Source organism: Macrobrachium nipponense, chromosome 26, assembly GCF_015104395.2.
Source record: "Macrobrachium nipponense isolate FS-2020 chromosome 26, ASM1510439v2, whole genome shotgun sequence".
NCBI lineage: Eukaryota > Metazoa > Arthropoda > Malacostraca > Decapoda > Palaemonidae > Macrobrachium > Macrobrachium nipponense.
In genome coordinates this window covers 49,671,878-49,688,240 of record NC_087215.1, presented here as the reverse complement: position 1 = coordinate 49,688,240, position 16,363 = coordinate 49,671,878, and the positions used below count along the sequence as shown (strand labels likewise).

Below are 16,363 nucleotides of genomic sequence, written 5' to 3'. Positions count from 1 at the left end.
ACGAAATACATCCTGGTCTGGTCGAGAGGAGGCAAGGTCGAAGTCCTGCCGTCTGCGTCTTGCGTCCAATGAGCGAGTTGCATCCATCTGACGTTCTTCTCGTTTCCTCTTGCGTCCTGCGTCCTGTGCTGTTGAGCGGCCGTCTGACTTCGACGGAAAACTGCATCCTGTTTCCCGAGACTTCAAAGGGCGAGAGGGAGGCGGCAAATTCTTGTCCTGCTTCCTCTTGGAGGACTTGATGGGAAGAAACTCGTCTTTACGTCTAGAGGAAGACTGATCAGGTGTTTCCCAAGACTTGACAAGATCAGCCAACTTAGCCTGCATATCCTTCAAAAAGTTCTAGTAGGATCCGCTTCCTGAAGGATCGAACGAGACAGAGTAGAACGAAGACGGGACGTACTGGGACGAGGAGGAGAGCAGTCCTGAGGTCTACGAGACGGAGAGGAGAAAGGGGAACGAACACACGAAGAAGGGGGAGAATCTCTAACTGGAGAAAAGCCACCAAACGATCGTCCTGCGTCCTTCTCGAAAGATTTCTTTTCTTCCTCTTGACGGGGATTGCATCCTCATCCGAACTAGACAAAAAAAGTTTGGGACTACTCCATCCTTCCCGAGCAGAGCGACGTGCCTCTCCATGTCCTCTTGAGGGGATGCGATTCCTCCGAATAGCGCCATTTCCTACATAACGAAGAGCTATCGGAGGCGGACAAACACTTCCCAGTAACGCCTTTTCTTTGGCGTACTGCTGCAGCCTGGGACGCAACAACAGGACTGCCCGAAGGGACGACTGACCGTGTGAAAACCCCTCTCGCCTCCCTTCGACTGTTGACTTTCCTTCTCCCTTGGGTCTGGGAGCTTGGAAGCGGTCTAGGTCTAGGAGCACGAGAGAGATGGTAAGCCACCCCCTCCACAACACTGTCACTAACAACATTAATTACACCCACTTGATCAGTTAAACGCTGAATCTGATTGCCCATCGAAGCAAGGGCAGCAAACAACTTTCACATATTGGGAGTCCTTCGTCTCCTAAGAATACAGCAGCGGGTTGCAGGAGAAACCTGGGGAGAAGGTGCTACAGGTTCTACTTCAGAAGGAAACTGGAGAAGGAACAGTAACAGATTCATTCCACAAGCTTTGCTAGAAGAACCAGATCTTCACTCCGAGACACTGATCTCCTAATACGATCTTTCTCCTCCATCATTCAACATACTTAGTAAGAGTTTTCCACTCTTTCTCAGTCAAATTCTCACACTCATTGCACTATTCTCCCAAGTACACACAAATTCTCTACACTTCTTACACACAGTGCGAGGGTCTACCGAAGATTTCGGTAGCCTAACTTTACACCCTTCTTTCACACACACTCTAAACACAATACCGGAATCAGACATACTTCTAAGAAAATCCAAAAGCGATTGCCAAGCCAACGTTCCAATACGATACCAAAACAAAGGCAGCGAAAAGTCGGCAAACGAGATCGAAAATCTAGCAGGGAACCACAACGATGTTGAAGGTTTGGCTGGCAGAGAAAATCTGATGAAAATGGGAATGGTTCCAAGCGCCAGCGCCACGGGAACGGGGTGGCGATCACATGAACTACCGGTAAACTAGCGGTTGCCGCGAGTGTTGAAAATTTCTGCCAGTGCGACAGAGAATATAGCTATATATATACCTGCCAGGTAAGTATCATACATAAAAACAAGCATTTCTAGTTTGTAGGAACAAATATGACGTACATACATGCTCATTTTATTATTTATTTACAGAATTTATTTTTATTTTATCTATCAAACCATCATGATCACGACACAGCAAAGAAAAATGCTTATGTAAACAGGACAAGAAGAGCAATAAAAACTTACTTCCCCATTTGATTTCTGACAGGCAATAGTCTTCACCATAGTTACAGTTTTCCACAGTAGTTGTGCATTTCCCTGTGTTCTCATCCTGGTCTAGGCAGGCATAGCACTTTTGACTAACCACACCTGAAAAAAGATCAACAAACCATATCTCATTAATCTCATCAAAATATGCTATTTAGTGAATATTTCTCTATGTAAAAATCCACATACTGCCAATTTTTTTGTTAATAATTTATTGATATGTTCTACAGAAAATTCCATGAATAGGCAGGTCCGCAAATCTTGAGGACATGAATACAGGGGGTTTACAATACTCATTAAAAAAAAATTTGGGAATTATTAAAAGGCAATGATTCATATTACATAAACCATAGTTGTTTCCACTCATACTCATTACTTTATATATTAGCTTAATTTGTGGTACCATTTGTCAACATTCTTACAGCAAAATAAGTTTCCTCTCCACATATCTGAGTATGTAACTTGTCACAAAACAGGTCTGCTGTTTGAAAAATATCCTGTCTCATTCCCTACAAACATTTATTTTATTCTTCCTTCAAAATCCTAATTCAGACATTTTGACCACACAAAAATATTCTCATAATAAAATGATATTGTAATGATACAATTAAGTTTGTTCATACTTACCTGGCAGATATATATATAGCTGTATTTTCCAAAGTCCGACAGAAATGAAAAAACTTACGACACACGTAGTGGGAGTCAGGTGGTTAGTACCATTCCCGCCGCTGGAGGCGGGTATCAGGAATCATTCCCATTTTTTTTTTTTCTATTCATAATTTTTATTTCCACTGTCTCCTGAGGGGAGGTGGGTGGGTACTTGATTATATATATCTGCCAGGTAAGTATGAACAAACTTAATTGTATCATTACAATATCATTTTGTTCATGAAACTTACCTGTCAGATATATATATAGCTGAATCCCACCTTTGGTGGTGGGAGTAGACAGAATAGAAGATTTTAGGAAACATATATATGCAGATAAATGATATCTTGATTCCTTACCTGTTAGCATAGCTGACTTCGTGGTTACTGCCGCGTAAGTCTGCTTGTGCTACTAGAGTTGCCAGCGAGGTAGAGACCTATATAGCTGGTGCACTCAAGATGATCTGTCAACGGGGGCGTGACCACGATGTGACTAGACCATTGACCATACAATGAGGGCAACGAAGTAAAAAACCACCTGGCCTAGTCTACCAAAGGTATTCCACTAAACTAGACTAAAGAAGGGAGATCCGCCTCGGGCGGTCAACCCCACCAAAAAACCACACACACAATTAAAAGCTCACCTAACCACTAAAGGAAAGGATGAGTGCTACCTCCTGCCCAAAACAGTGTCTGCAGCGACGTATGGTCCAAGCGACGAGCAATGTTCGTATGTCGCTTTCACCTCCCGCAGGTAGTGTGAAGCGAACACCGAGTTGCTCCGCCAATATGTGGCACTCAAAATGTCACTGAGTGCCATATTTCTGTGAAAGGCTATCGAGGTCGATAGCCCTCCCCTCGTGGGCATTCACTTTTAAAAGCTTCATGTCACTATCACTACATGTGGAATGAGCTTCCTTAATGGTGTCTCTCAAGAAGAAAGAAAGCGCGGTTCTTTGACATGGGAAGATCAGGCTTCTTAACAGAGCACCACAAGTTGCCCGAAGGTCCTCTACAGTCCCTTCGTTCTGTCTAAATAGAATTTGAGAGCCCTAACAGGGCACAGGACTCTCTCTGGCTCATTACCCACGATCTCTGACAAAACCCTTGATTTCAAATGTCTTGGGCCAAGGGTTGGACGGGTTTTCGTTCTTTGCTAAGAACATAGGGCTTAAAGAACAAACAGCATCAGAGTTCTTAAAACCCAACATGCTTGCTTATAGCTGGATCTCCTAACTCTCTTCGCCGTCGCCAGAGCAGTTGAGAAAAATGTCTTCCTTGTAAGGTAAGGTTTCTAAGCGAAGCTAAGTTGAGAGGTTCAAAATTACTGGACATCAAAAACGGTTTAGAACAATGTCTAAGTTCCAAGAAGGAACTCTGGTTGAGGTACCTTCGAAGTCTCGAAAAGACTTCAGAAGATCATGAAGGTCTCTGTTATTGGCTAAGTCAGTCCTCTATGCCTAAAGACTACAGAAAGCACACACTTCTGTAGCCTTTTATCGTAGGCACCGCTAGCGAACTTCATTCCTCAAGTAGAGAAGAAGTCTGCGATCTGGCTCACAGAGGTAGAGGTGGAGGAAATGCCTTTCTTCCTGCACCAGCTCCGGAAAACAGCCCACTTGGATTGGTATACGGCAATAGAAGAAGGTCTCCTTGCCATTGCGATTGCTTTCGCCACAGGTCTTGAAAAACCCCTCGCTCTGGCCAACTTCTGGATAGTCTGAACGCAGTCAGACTCAGAGCGGGGAGGTTTCGTGATACCTCTCGAAGTGGGGCTGTTTGAGTAGATCTATCCTTGGAGGCAGAGTCCTCGGAAAGTCTACTAGAAAAGACATGACCTCTGTGAACCAGTCGGTCGCTGGCCAGAAGGGGGCGATGAGAGTCATCCTCGTTCCCTCTGATGCCGCGAATTTCCTTATTACTTCCCCTAGGACCTTGAACGGGGGAAAGGCATATACGTCTAGTCCCGTCCAGTCCCAAAGAAGGGCGTCTACTGCTACTGCTCCTGGGTCTAGAACTGGTGAGCAGTAACAGCGGGAGTCTCGTTGTCCTGGAAGTTGCGAAGATGTCTACGAGAGGACATCCCCATAACTTCCACAACCTCTGGCATACTTCCTGATGAAGGGTCCACTCCGTCGGCAGAAGTTGACCTTGTCGACTGAGCAGATCTGCACGGACGTTTTCTACCCCTGATATGAATCTCGTCAGGATAGAGACGTCGTGTGCCTTCGCCCATAACAGGATCTCCTTTGCAAGGAAGAACAGGGATCGAGAGTGGGTTCCTCCCTGTTTCTTGAGGTATGCCAGGGCTGTGGTGTTGTCCGAGTTGATCTGCACCACATTGCCGGAGACTTCGTTCTGAAAGAACTGGAGCGCCAGATGAACTGCTGCCAGCTCCTTGAGGTTTATGTGCCAGGACACCTGTTCCCCTCTCCAGGTGCCTGACACTTTCCCCCCCCCCCCCCCCCCCCCCCAGTGTTTGCTCCCCACCCCCCCCCGCGGAAGACGCGTCGGAAAACAACACTAGGTCGGGGTTCTGAAGCTTGAGGGAAAGACCCTCTGCGAGCTTCAAAGGGTCGGTCCCACCATCTTAGATGTTCCTTTACCTCTTCTGATAACACCAGAATCGAATCCAAAGTGTTTTGGTGCTTCCAATTGTCCGCAAGGAAGAATTGAAGAGGTCTGAGGTGCAACCTCCTAGGGAAACAAACTTCTCCAGTGAGGAAATGGTTCCCCAGCAGACTCATCCATTCCCTCACCGAGCATGATTCCTTCCCCAGAAAGGTTGACACTTTGCTTAGGCAATCTAGTTGTCGCCCCTGGGACGGAAAAGCCCGAAAAGCCACTGAGTCCATCTGAATCCCCAGATAGACTAAAGACTGAGAAGGGTCAGATGTGACTTTTCGAGGTTCTTCACCAGAAGCCCCAGGGACTTCGTTAACGACAAGGTCGTGTGAAGGTCCTCCAGACACCGGTCTTTCGAGGAGGCTCGTACGAGCCAGTCGTCCAGGTAGAGAGAGATCCTGACTTTGGAAAGATGAAGCCACCTCGCAATGTTCTTCATCAGTAGGGTGAATACCATGGGAGCAGTGCTGAGTCCAAAGCAGAGAGCCCTGAATTGAAACACTTTTCCTTTCAGGACAAACCGCAGGTATTTCCTGGACTGGGGGTGGATGGGGACGTGGAAATACGCGTCCTGGAGATCTAGTGAAGCCATCCAATCCCCCGGTCTTAAGGCTCCCATCACTGACTGAGGTGTCTCCATCTTGAACCTCTGCTTGATGACAAAGAGGTTCAGGTTGCTGACATCGAGTACCGGTCGCCATTCCCCCGACTGCTTTGGCACCAGGAACAGTCTGTTGTAAAATCCGGGGGAATTCAGGTCGGAGACCTGTTCTACGGCGTGTTTTCACGATCATCTGATCTAACAGATCGTAAAGCACTTGTTGCTTTTCTCCCCGATAAGAAGGAGACATGTCCCTGGGTGTCGTAGACAGCGGGGGTGGTTTCAGGAACGGGATCCGGTAACCCTTCTTTAAGATGTCCAAGACCATTTGTCCGCACCTCTCTCTTCCCAGGCTTGCGCAAAAAGCTGAAGCCTGGCTCCAACCGGTGACTGAAGGACTTCTGCTTCACTTCTTGTTCTTGGCAAGCGCAGTGGCTCTGCCTCTGGAAGTGCCTCTTCCTCGAGGGGCTGGTCTCGAGGAAGAACTACCTCGAAAGGGCTTCGATTTCTTGAGAATCGAAACTCCCGAGGACGAAGGAACCGCAGGTCTCCTTGAAGATTGTGCGAGGAGATCTTGCGTGGCCTTCTCCTGTAGGCTGGTAGCAATGTCTTTTACCATAGCCTGGGGGAAGAGATGATCCGAAAAAGGAGCGAAGAGCAAATCTGCTTTTTGTGATGGAGAGACAGATTTAGCTGTAAAATTGCAAAACAGGGATCTCTTCTTCAAGAGCCCTGTGCAAAAAGTGAGCTGTAAGCTCCTCCAAACCATCTCTGACGGCCTTGTCCATACACGATTACGCTGGACAGCTCCCCCAGACTAATCGAGTCAGAACTCCTAGACTTGGCATCCAGAACTCCCAAACACCAATCTAGAAAGTTGAAGACCTCTAACGTCCGAAAGAGGCCTTTAAGGTGGTAGTCCATTTCCGTAGTAGACCAGGAAACTTTCGAAGAGGACAGGTGAGACCTCCTCGAGGCATCCACAATGCTAGCGAAGTCTCCTTGAGCTGACGAGGGAAGTCTAATACCTACGTCTTCCCCCGTTTCATACCAAATGCCAGCCTTCCCACTAAGTCTCGAAGGTGGCAGGGCAAAAGAAGTCTTTCCCTGAGACTTCCTTTTCTCCATCCAGTCATGGACCTTACGAAGGTAGCCCTCTTAAGGTTGAAAGCAGGGACTTCTTCATTCTGACAAATGCCGAGACCTTGTTGATCTTGGAAGAAGAAAGTTGTGAAGGAGGAGAGCGAGGAGCTTCCGGGTGAAACGTATCTCCAAACTCTGATTGAAGAAGGCGGGTCAATACCTGGTAGTAGGAAGAGACTGCCGCCAAAGGTTTCTCATCATCCACTTCAACCGAAGCGTCGCTAACCTCTGCTTCCGACACAGGTGAAGTTGGAGGAAATAAGGCTGGACTAAGACTATCTGGTCTAAGTTTCCAAGAGGCGCGTTGCTGTGAAGTGGAAGGCAAAGCTGACTCCTTAATAGAAACTCCGGTCGTATCTCTAAGACCCGAAGTAACTTGCAAAGTCTCATCAAAAACAGGTGGGAGACGACGAAAATCCACATCTTCGTCCACACCCGAGCGTCCGCTGGCGCACACCTGGCGTCCGCTGGCGCACACCTGGCGTCCACTGGCGCACGCCTGGCTGCAACTAGCGCAGCGGGATTGGCGTCCGCCACTGCTGCGCGCTGCTGGCGGTCCGCTGGGCGCAGCTTGGCGTCCACTGGCGTAGCGAATGACATTTACTAAAGCGCGCTTAACATCTCGCGCGCGCTCTGCTTCCGCTGGTGCACTCTTAGATTGCCACTGGCGTTCGCTTGGCTTCCGACCGAGCGTCAGGATCGTGAACTTGCACCGAAGCGTTCACGCAAGTATCGAGCTCTCGCACCGCAAGCTTACGAGCGGGTAATACCGCTTCATGCGCAGAGCGAGCAAAAACCTCTTCACGTCCTCCAGAGAGCCGCTGGGGAGTCGCACGAACTCTAGCAGGCGAAGAAAGTGGAGAGAGTAGACGAGCGAGGAGAGGGGAGAGGGAGACCTTCTAGATCTCTTCACAGGCAGACGGTCATCCTTTCTCCTGGGACGTAGTTGCGTCCCTTTCTTAGCAAGAGCATCAGCAAGTTGTTGCTGCAAAGAGCGCAGGATCTTCTCAGTAGGAGAGGATTCCTTGTCAGGTGACGGGCTGATCCTGTGAGAAGACGAGGGGCGAGGGGACGCCTTCTTCCCTTCTCCCAGAAACTGCCGAGCACGCGCTCAGAGAGCGACTGGGGCGCTCAACAAAGTCATCATCCGATGACTCCTTACGCTTCTTCTGTGGCGGGAGGCTGCGAACACACTCTCAGGCTATGATCGCCTCTCGAGAGCCAAAACTGGACGTGAAGCGTCACGATCACCAACGCTCCTTTTCAGCGGGCGTGAAACAGAATGAGAGCTCCACCCCTTGTGCGGGGAGGAAGCCTCTGAAGAAGAGAAACACTCTTTCAGGAGACGTGCACGCGCACGCTCCTTGGCAGTCTGTGTAACGTCAACAGATACTGCCGAAGGCACGTCAGATCGGTGGGCGTTCCCCGTAACCCTCCTGCGGCTTTCGACATGCCCTCTCCCTGAAACCTGGGAGTCCGGCAGCGGTCTAGGCCTAGAGGCGAAATGGGGCCGATCTGACGCACCCTCCACCAACGAAGGAGCACTGTCACTTGCACTTTGCACCTTCACTTTTGCCTTCTAAGGCGAGCACTTTAGATTCTAAATTACGAATCGACTCTAAGATAAGTGTAAGGGTATTACCCTCCACAGACACTGTTTCAGGGCCCGAAGGCAACACTACAGGGTTAGGAGTAGTGATTAAAGGAGGGTTAGTAGGAGAAACATGAACTTCCTGACGTTTACCTGAAACGCTCCTGGAGGAAGACCTCCTTAACCTATCCCGTTCAAGCTTACGCAGATAGGACTCATACGCTCTCCATCCAGAATCAGAAAGACACTCACATTCCTTGCAGCGACTTTCATACATACAATCATGCTCTCTGCAACTCTTACACAAAGTATGAGGGTCTACTGATGCTTTCAGTAGCCTACCTCGACAATCACTCTTGGTACAAAACCTGGCGCTAGCCGAACTAGAACCAGACATCTTATTTAAAGAGAAATCAAGCCAAAATCAATCAAATCCACAATTAACGTGTGCCTAGCCACCGATCCAAAAGTCAAGATACCAAAAAATCAAAAAGGGGTACTTATAGTAGCCAAGTTTCCTAAATTCAAGACGGAGGTGCTGAAAACTGTGTTTACAACACCGGCGACAGAAAAATTATGAATAGAAAATGGGAATGATTCCTGATACCACCGCCTCCCAGCGGCGGGAAGGGTGGGTACTAACCACCTGACTCCCACTACGTGTGTCGTAAGTTTTTTAATTTCTGTCGGACTTCGGAAAATACAGCTATATATATATCTGACAGGTAAGTTTCATGAACAAAATTAAGTTTCATTAGTATACTTGACAAGTATACTATGTGGAACTACCTTCTTTCCCCTCTGTTTCACGTAGCATTTATCCGCTTTTAAAGGCAAATGCTGTGGTCGTCGAAGTTACATGTGTAAAAATGAAATTTTTATAATAAAATCAGATTTTACACATACTTACCAAGTAATTACCTATAGCTGAAAGCTCATTACCTCAACAGTCATATCTTACGAATTTGGTGGTGGTGCCACCATCTCTAGTGTAGGTGTATAAGACCCACCCATTTTCAGGACTGATAGGTGCAAAACTACATGTCCATCTGTGGGGAGGAGGGAAGGGCTTTAATCAGGTAATTACTTGGTAAGTATGTGTAAAATCTAAGTTTATTATAAAAGTGTCATTTTTACACATGTAACTTATCAAGTAATTACCTACAGCTGATTTCACCCTTATGGAGGTGGGAATCATGGACATGACCTACATTGAAAACATATGTATAGTAATGACTCAATACAGGAATACTGCAAGTATTTATTACTCATTGTACCTTACCTGGCAAGAGAGCATTGCAGATGAATACTGCCTCTCGTAGTCACCCTCTTAACCCATAGACGGTGTGGCAGTTTTGGCCAATGATCGCCCCTACTTTGGTGGGAAATAACTTATCAGTCCCCACAACACCATGCCAGCCACTGACAATGGACCAAATGTGGAGCAATTTTCAAAAAAGGTTTCAACATCCTCAAGATAAAGAACAGAAAAAAAACTGATCTACATTTCCAGAATGTAGAGGTCATAATACCTTCTAAGGACATATTATGCCTAAAACCTAGAGAAGTCTCTACGACTCTCTTCATGCGCCTTTGCGTTAATGGAAGGTACTAACACTTCTTCCTGGAGATGAGTGTGTGCCTCCATTATCAAGCTCCTTAAGAAAAAGGAAATGGCGTTCTTAGACATCGAACGAGACAGACACTTTACAGAACACCATAGATTACTTGCAGATCCTCTAATCTTTTCTGTTCTCTTTAAATAAGAGCATAACCCTCTCACTGGGCATAGATGGCACTCTTCCTACTCTGATTCGATGATATCCATTAGATTCTTAATGGTAAAAGAACGTGGCCACGATTTGTTCACATCCTCGTTCTATGACAGAAACCCCAAGGACAGAGAAAAGACTGTGTTACCTTGGGAAAACCCCACTCTTCTGTCTATATCCTACAATTCGCTGACCCTTCTTGACTGTAGTCAGAGCTACCAGGAAAAGCGTCTTCTTAGTGAGGTTTCTTACAGATCCCGAGCGGATGGGTTTGTACGAGTCTCCCGAGAGCCACTTCAGCACTACATCTAGATTCCAAGAGACTGCTCTAGACTTTTCTGTCTTGGAAGTATCCATGAATCTAAAAAGATCACTAAAGTCGTTGTTGTGCCCGTCTAGACCTCTGTGCTTGAAAATGATATTGTTATTGTGCAATAAAGTTTCATACATACTTACCTGGCAGATATATACTTAGCTATAGACTCCGTCGTCCCCGACAGAAATTCAAATTTCGCGGCACACGCTGCAAGTAGGTCAGGTGATCTACCGCCCTGCTGCTGGGTGGCAGGAATAGAAACCATTACCGTTCTAGAACTAGATTTTCTCTTCCACCTGTCTCCTGAGGGAGGCAGGGGCTGGGTGGGCCATTTTAATCGTATATATTCTGCCAGGTAAGTATGTATGAAACTTTATTGTACAATAACAATATCATTTTCATACATTCAACTTCCCTGTCAGATATATACTTAGCTGATTGGTACCTTTGGTGGAGGGTAAGAGACAGCTAATTACTGATTAGACAGGTAAACAACATGCGTTGTAGGAAATATATAAAAAACCTTGGTTCCTATCTGTTTAGACAGAGGGTTGACTTCCTAGCTATTGCTTAGGAGTCTGCTTCGTCTCAAGAGCCTCAGCGAGAATGTGACCTATGGCTAAGAGTTCTTGTGGGACTGTCAATGGGGTCTTATCCACTTACTCGACAGAACCTGATGGCCTTTGTCAATGGGGTCTTATCCACTTAAATGACAATACAGTACACCTATGCCTAGTGGCATAATTAAGGAGCACAACACCGATCCCGATCACCTGATCCTAACACGAGGGTTAGTGCTTAATTTGAAAAGTTATCCCCAAACTCCTTTCAAACAACCCAAAGAAAAAACACCACGTTAAATAAATTTAACTCACTAGTTAAGGATCAGTATCGGCTCCCTATCCCAGCAACGTATCCGCAAACACGTATAAACCAAGAGAGAAGGATCTCTCGTAGGTTAACTTGACATCCTTCGGTAATGGAAAGTCAACACAGAGTTGCATCTCCCATATATGACAGCTAATATGTCCTTTATGACATATTGTTATGGAAAGAACAAGAATTCGCAAAAGCTCGCACTTCATGCGCTTTTAATTCTCAGCTGTCTGAAGGAATCATCAAGTCACTTATGAAGTGCTTTAGAGATCACACTTGTCTCAAAGAAGACCAGGGTGTTCTTTGATATGGCTCTCTTCTGGATGAAGCCTGGAGCCTGGCTGGCGCCTCGTGCCTGGCTCCTGGCTGGCGCTTTTTGGCGCCTGGCGCCCGGCTGGCTCCTCCCCACTTGCTAGAGCTTCGAGCTTGGGCTGGAGTCTCGAGGCTGGCTAGCGATGTCCACATCGGACACTCTCACCTGTCCGATCTGTTCAACTCAGGCGCATTTGTGCCAGGTTGGTGGTCCGCTCCTTCTCCGCATCAGACAATAAACTCGTTCATTCGAGCTGTCTGCCTATAGCATTTTTCGCTTGTTTGGCACTTGGCGCCTGGCTGGCGCTTCGTTGTCCGAAGATCCTGAACAAAAAAAAAAAAAAACAGACAATATTTTGTCCGGAGACTGGAGAAGGGTGGAAGGTTCTCTTCTACCTGGATCCTTTGGCATAGGACCAGGGGAGGAGCTTGGAGCCAATCACGTCCCGTAGATGATTGGCTCTCTTAACAGGACGAGAGAGACGAGTCTTCTTTCCGGGGAGGATCCTTCGTGAATACTTCTGTTGCTGACGAGCTCTATTCCTGCCTGTCAAGGAAGTCTCTCATTGTAGAATCTTCCCTCTCCTTGTCCAAAGGAGGGGAAGGTCTGGAAGTTGAAGATGACTCTGAGCCGAAAGTGGGCGATCCCAGGGCTTTCTTGGTTCTTGTCTTCTCCTTCTGAATGCCTTCTGGGAAGCGTTTCATGTCCTCATCGCAGCCCAAAGACTCTATAGAAAACCCTTAAGCGATTTCTTATATTAAAGATAAAGTTTAAGTGCCCCGACCGGGCACAGAGACCCTTCTATCTCTTCCCCTTTCAAATGGGAAAGTCCCTTAACTTAAGAGCTCTAATGCAGGGTTAGAAGGGTGTTAATTCTTTTCCAGAAATAATGTGATGGTAAGAACCAATAGTCGAGCCTCTATTGAATCCGATGCGAGACCTCATAACTTAAATTCGCTTGTCTTCTTGGTAGTTGTTAGAGCCAAGAGAAAAAATGATATTGTTATGATACAATAAAGTTTGTTCATACTTACCTGGCAAATATATATATAGCTGTATTCTCCAAAGTCCGACAGAATTTCAAAACTCCCAGCACACGCAGTGGGCGGCCAGGTGGTTTATACCCATTCCCCCCGCCGCCTGGGAGGCGGATATCAGGAACCATTCCCATTTTCTATTCAGATTTTTCATACCACTGTCCCCTGAGGGGAGGTGGGTGGGTACTTAATTATATATATCTTGCCAGGTAAGTATGAACAAACTTTATTGTCTCATAAACAATATCATTTGTTTATGAAACTTACCTGACAGATATATATATAGTAGCTGAATCCCACCATTGGAGGTGGGAAGGGACAGAATAGAAGGATTTTAGGAAACAAATTACATGCAGATGATTGACATCTTGGTTCCTTACCTGTTAGCATGGCTGACTTCGTGATTATTGTCACCCCAGTCTACTTCTGCTTTACTAGAGTCTCCAGCAAGTTAGTGACCTATATAGCTGGTGAGTTCTAGATGATCTGTCAACGGGAGCATGACCACAAAAACCACCACCTGACCTAACCTATCAAAGTTAGTCCCATAACTTCTAGGCTAAAGAAAGGGAAAGCGCCTCCAGCGACCGACCCTTCAACCATAAATCAATACAATAAAATTAAAAGCACACCTATCCGTTTTCTATAGGATAGGATTCGTGCTGATTCCTGCCCCACCCCAATAATATTTCTGCGGATATGTTATCAGTCCTAGCGACTCGCAGATCTCATATGTCATCTTCACATCCCGCCGGGAGTGTGAAGCGAACACAGAGTTGCTTCTCTAAAACTTGGCACTCAGGATGTTACTGAGTGTCATGCTCTGTTGAAATGCTTCCGAGGCCGCGCCCTCACCTCGTGAGCATTCAGTTTAAAAGATTTCAAATCTTTGTTCAAACATAATGAATGAGCCTCTTTAAAAGAACTCCTTAACCATAACGCCAGGGCATTCTTCGACATGGGCAAGTCTGGTCTTTTTACGGAACACCGCAGATTGTCCGAACGACCTCGACTTTCTTTAGTTTTATCAAGATAAAACTTGAGAGCCCCGACAGGGCACATGACTCTCTGTGGCTCTTGCCTAATAATTTGTGCCATCCCCTTGATCTCCAGGCCTCTGGGCCAAGGGTTAGACGGGTTTTCGTTCTTAGCAAGAACGGAAGGCTTAGAGGACACACCGAATTATGTCCTCTAAAGCCAAAACCTCTGATGATGGCTAAAACTTCACTAACCCTCTTTACCGTAGCTAGAGTGGTTAGAAAATTAGCCTTTCTGGTCACGTGTATTAAGTTTACAGAAAGGAGAGGTTCGAAATGCTTTGACATCAGGAACTTCAGACTACGTCTAAGTTCCATGCCGGAAGCTTCGATCTAGCCCATTTCAAGATTTCCACAGACCTCAAAGATCGTGAAGGGCTTTGTTGTTTGACAGATCCGAATCTCTACAATAGTTGGGACTGCTAGCTTATCCCATACTTCAGACGGAAAGGGAAGACGGGTTAAAGTAATTCACAGAGGTCGAGGTGGAAGAACAGTCATGCTTCCTGCACTATCTCCAGAAACGGCCCACTCCGATTGGTACACTACAAAATATGCAGCACTGCTTTGCTTTGGCAATGAGACTTGCAATTAATCTTGAAGATCCTCTCACTTCTCGACAGTCTGATCGCATTCAGACTCAGAGCGGAGAGGTTTTTAGGTACCTCTCGAAGTGAGGCTGTTAGAGTAGACCGATTCTCTCGGGAAGGGTCCTTGGAAAGTGCTCTCTGAAGGACGTGACCTCTGTGAATCCAGCCTCTCGAAGGCCAACATGGGGCGATCAGCGTCTTTCTCGCTCCCTCTGACGCCAGCGATTATCTTATTATATTTCCTAAGCTTTTGAATAGGGGAAAAGAGACTAACCAACTATCACCATTCCATACTATAGGATGGCGTCTAGTGCTACGCTCTCGGATCGAGAATAAAGGGAGCAACGTAGAGGAAGCTTCTTCGTCTTCAATATTGCGAAGAAATCTACAAAAGGACGTCCCCAGAGTCTCCACAACTCTCGACATACTTCTAGGCAAGGATTACTCAGACGTCAGTAGTTGCTGCCGTCGATCGAGAAGATCCGCACGGACGTGCAATCGTCGTAACTGCAACCTCTTGAGGATAGTTAACGGTTCCGTTGCCTATTGCCCATAACCATCTCACTCTTCTCGAGATATGAGAGAGCTGCGGAATTATCTGAGATGATTTGGACCACTCAACCAAAAACTCACTCTTCGAGGAACTGGAGAGCCAACCAAATTGCTTACAATTCTTTTAGATTACGTGCTAGGACCTCTGTACCTCTGTCCGGATGCCTGGCACCCTCTCGGTATCACCTGAGGTGATCCTCAACCCATTGAGAGATGTTCAGAATTATTTCTAGATCTTTGATGTTATTTCAGTTCTCCTGTAGGAAAAACTGTAGAGGTCTGAATTGCAGTCTATTCAGGGAAACAAGCTTCTCCAGCTGAGGAATGGTCCCCCAGCAGACTCATCCATTCCCATCCCACTAAGCATGTTTCCTTCCCTAATAAGGCTGCACTTTGGCATAAGCAGGAGAGCGATTATTATAGTGCTATGCCGCGGTAGACTCATACAGAATTCTGTTACAGTGCGGTAACCAGCACCGAACAGGTCTAAGAGATATCTCTGTTGAAAATTTCTTCGTAAAAGGAAGTCGTGTTCATTCATGATTACTAGAAATCCCCTCAACCCTAGGCTAACGTCCATGATTGTAGGGCAGAGATACGGTTCGTCAATCAATCCCACGGGAGAGAGAGACGTAACCGACTGTGCATAACAGCGAGCTAGCTGATACTGAGTTGGTGTACAGTTACAGCAGCTTACGTTCACCTTCTCGCAGTATTATGCCAAGTTGCCAGCTACTCTATTCTACAAAGGAATAGATTTTTCATTATTTGAACAGAAACTCTCAAGATGGCATATTTAAGCGAAACAGCATTCGCTAAATACAGAAGCTGATTTTGTGTTGTCGTAACACTACACTTAATTAACCAAATGTAAAGTCAGAAACTCCTGGAAGGTTGCAGGGAGTACTGATTAAATATACTGCGTCATCCACAATGACAGCAGCCTTTACTCGTCGTCTCGCACTATTCTGCCTGAGTTACCAGCTACTCTATTCTACGAAGGAATAGGTTTGTTACTATTATCGATCAGAAGGAAATTCTCAAGCAGGCATATTTAAGCGAAACAGAATTCGCTAGATGCAGAAGCTGAGTTGGTGTTGTTGTAACAATACCTTTTAGCGTTGTCCTTACACCGGAAACTCCTGGAAGTTTGCAGGAAGGACCGATTAAATACACTTAGAATAACAGTCCTTTCGGTTGCCATCCGTAGAGGTAACTACGATATGCGTATATGACTTGAACCACACATTAGTAATATGACGCAAAGATAAAATACGTAAGTATTGTAGTCGCTTGAAAATCTAATTCTCTACTATTCTTTCCTCGACGAGGAAGAGAGAGAGAATGGAAATTGACTGTCTTCGTTCTCTTTGCCAAGAG

General features: G+C 46.2%; 1 protein-coding gene across 1 annotated transcript in view; it reads right to left on the bottom strand.

Annotated features, from left to right (window-relative positions):
• The window catches only part of LOC135200269 (uncharacterized), a 108,960-nt gene that overhangs the window by 66,848 nt on the left and 25,749 nt on the right, over positions 1 to 16,363 (bottom strand). The window contains exon 2 of the mRNA XM_064228756.1: positions 1,863 to 1,985. Coding sequence (XP_064084826.1) covers positions 1,863 to 1,985 — 123 coding nt within the window. The remainder of the gene's footprint in view (positions 1 to 1,862; positions 1,986 to 16,363) is intronic.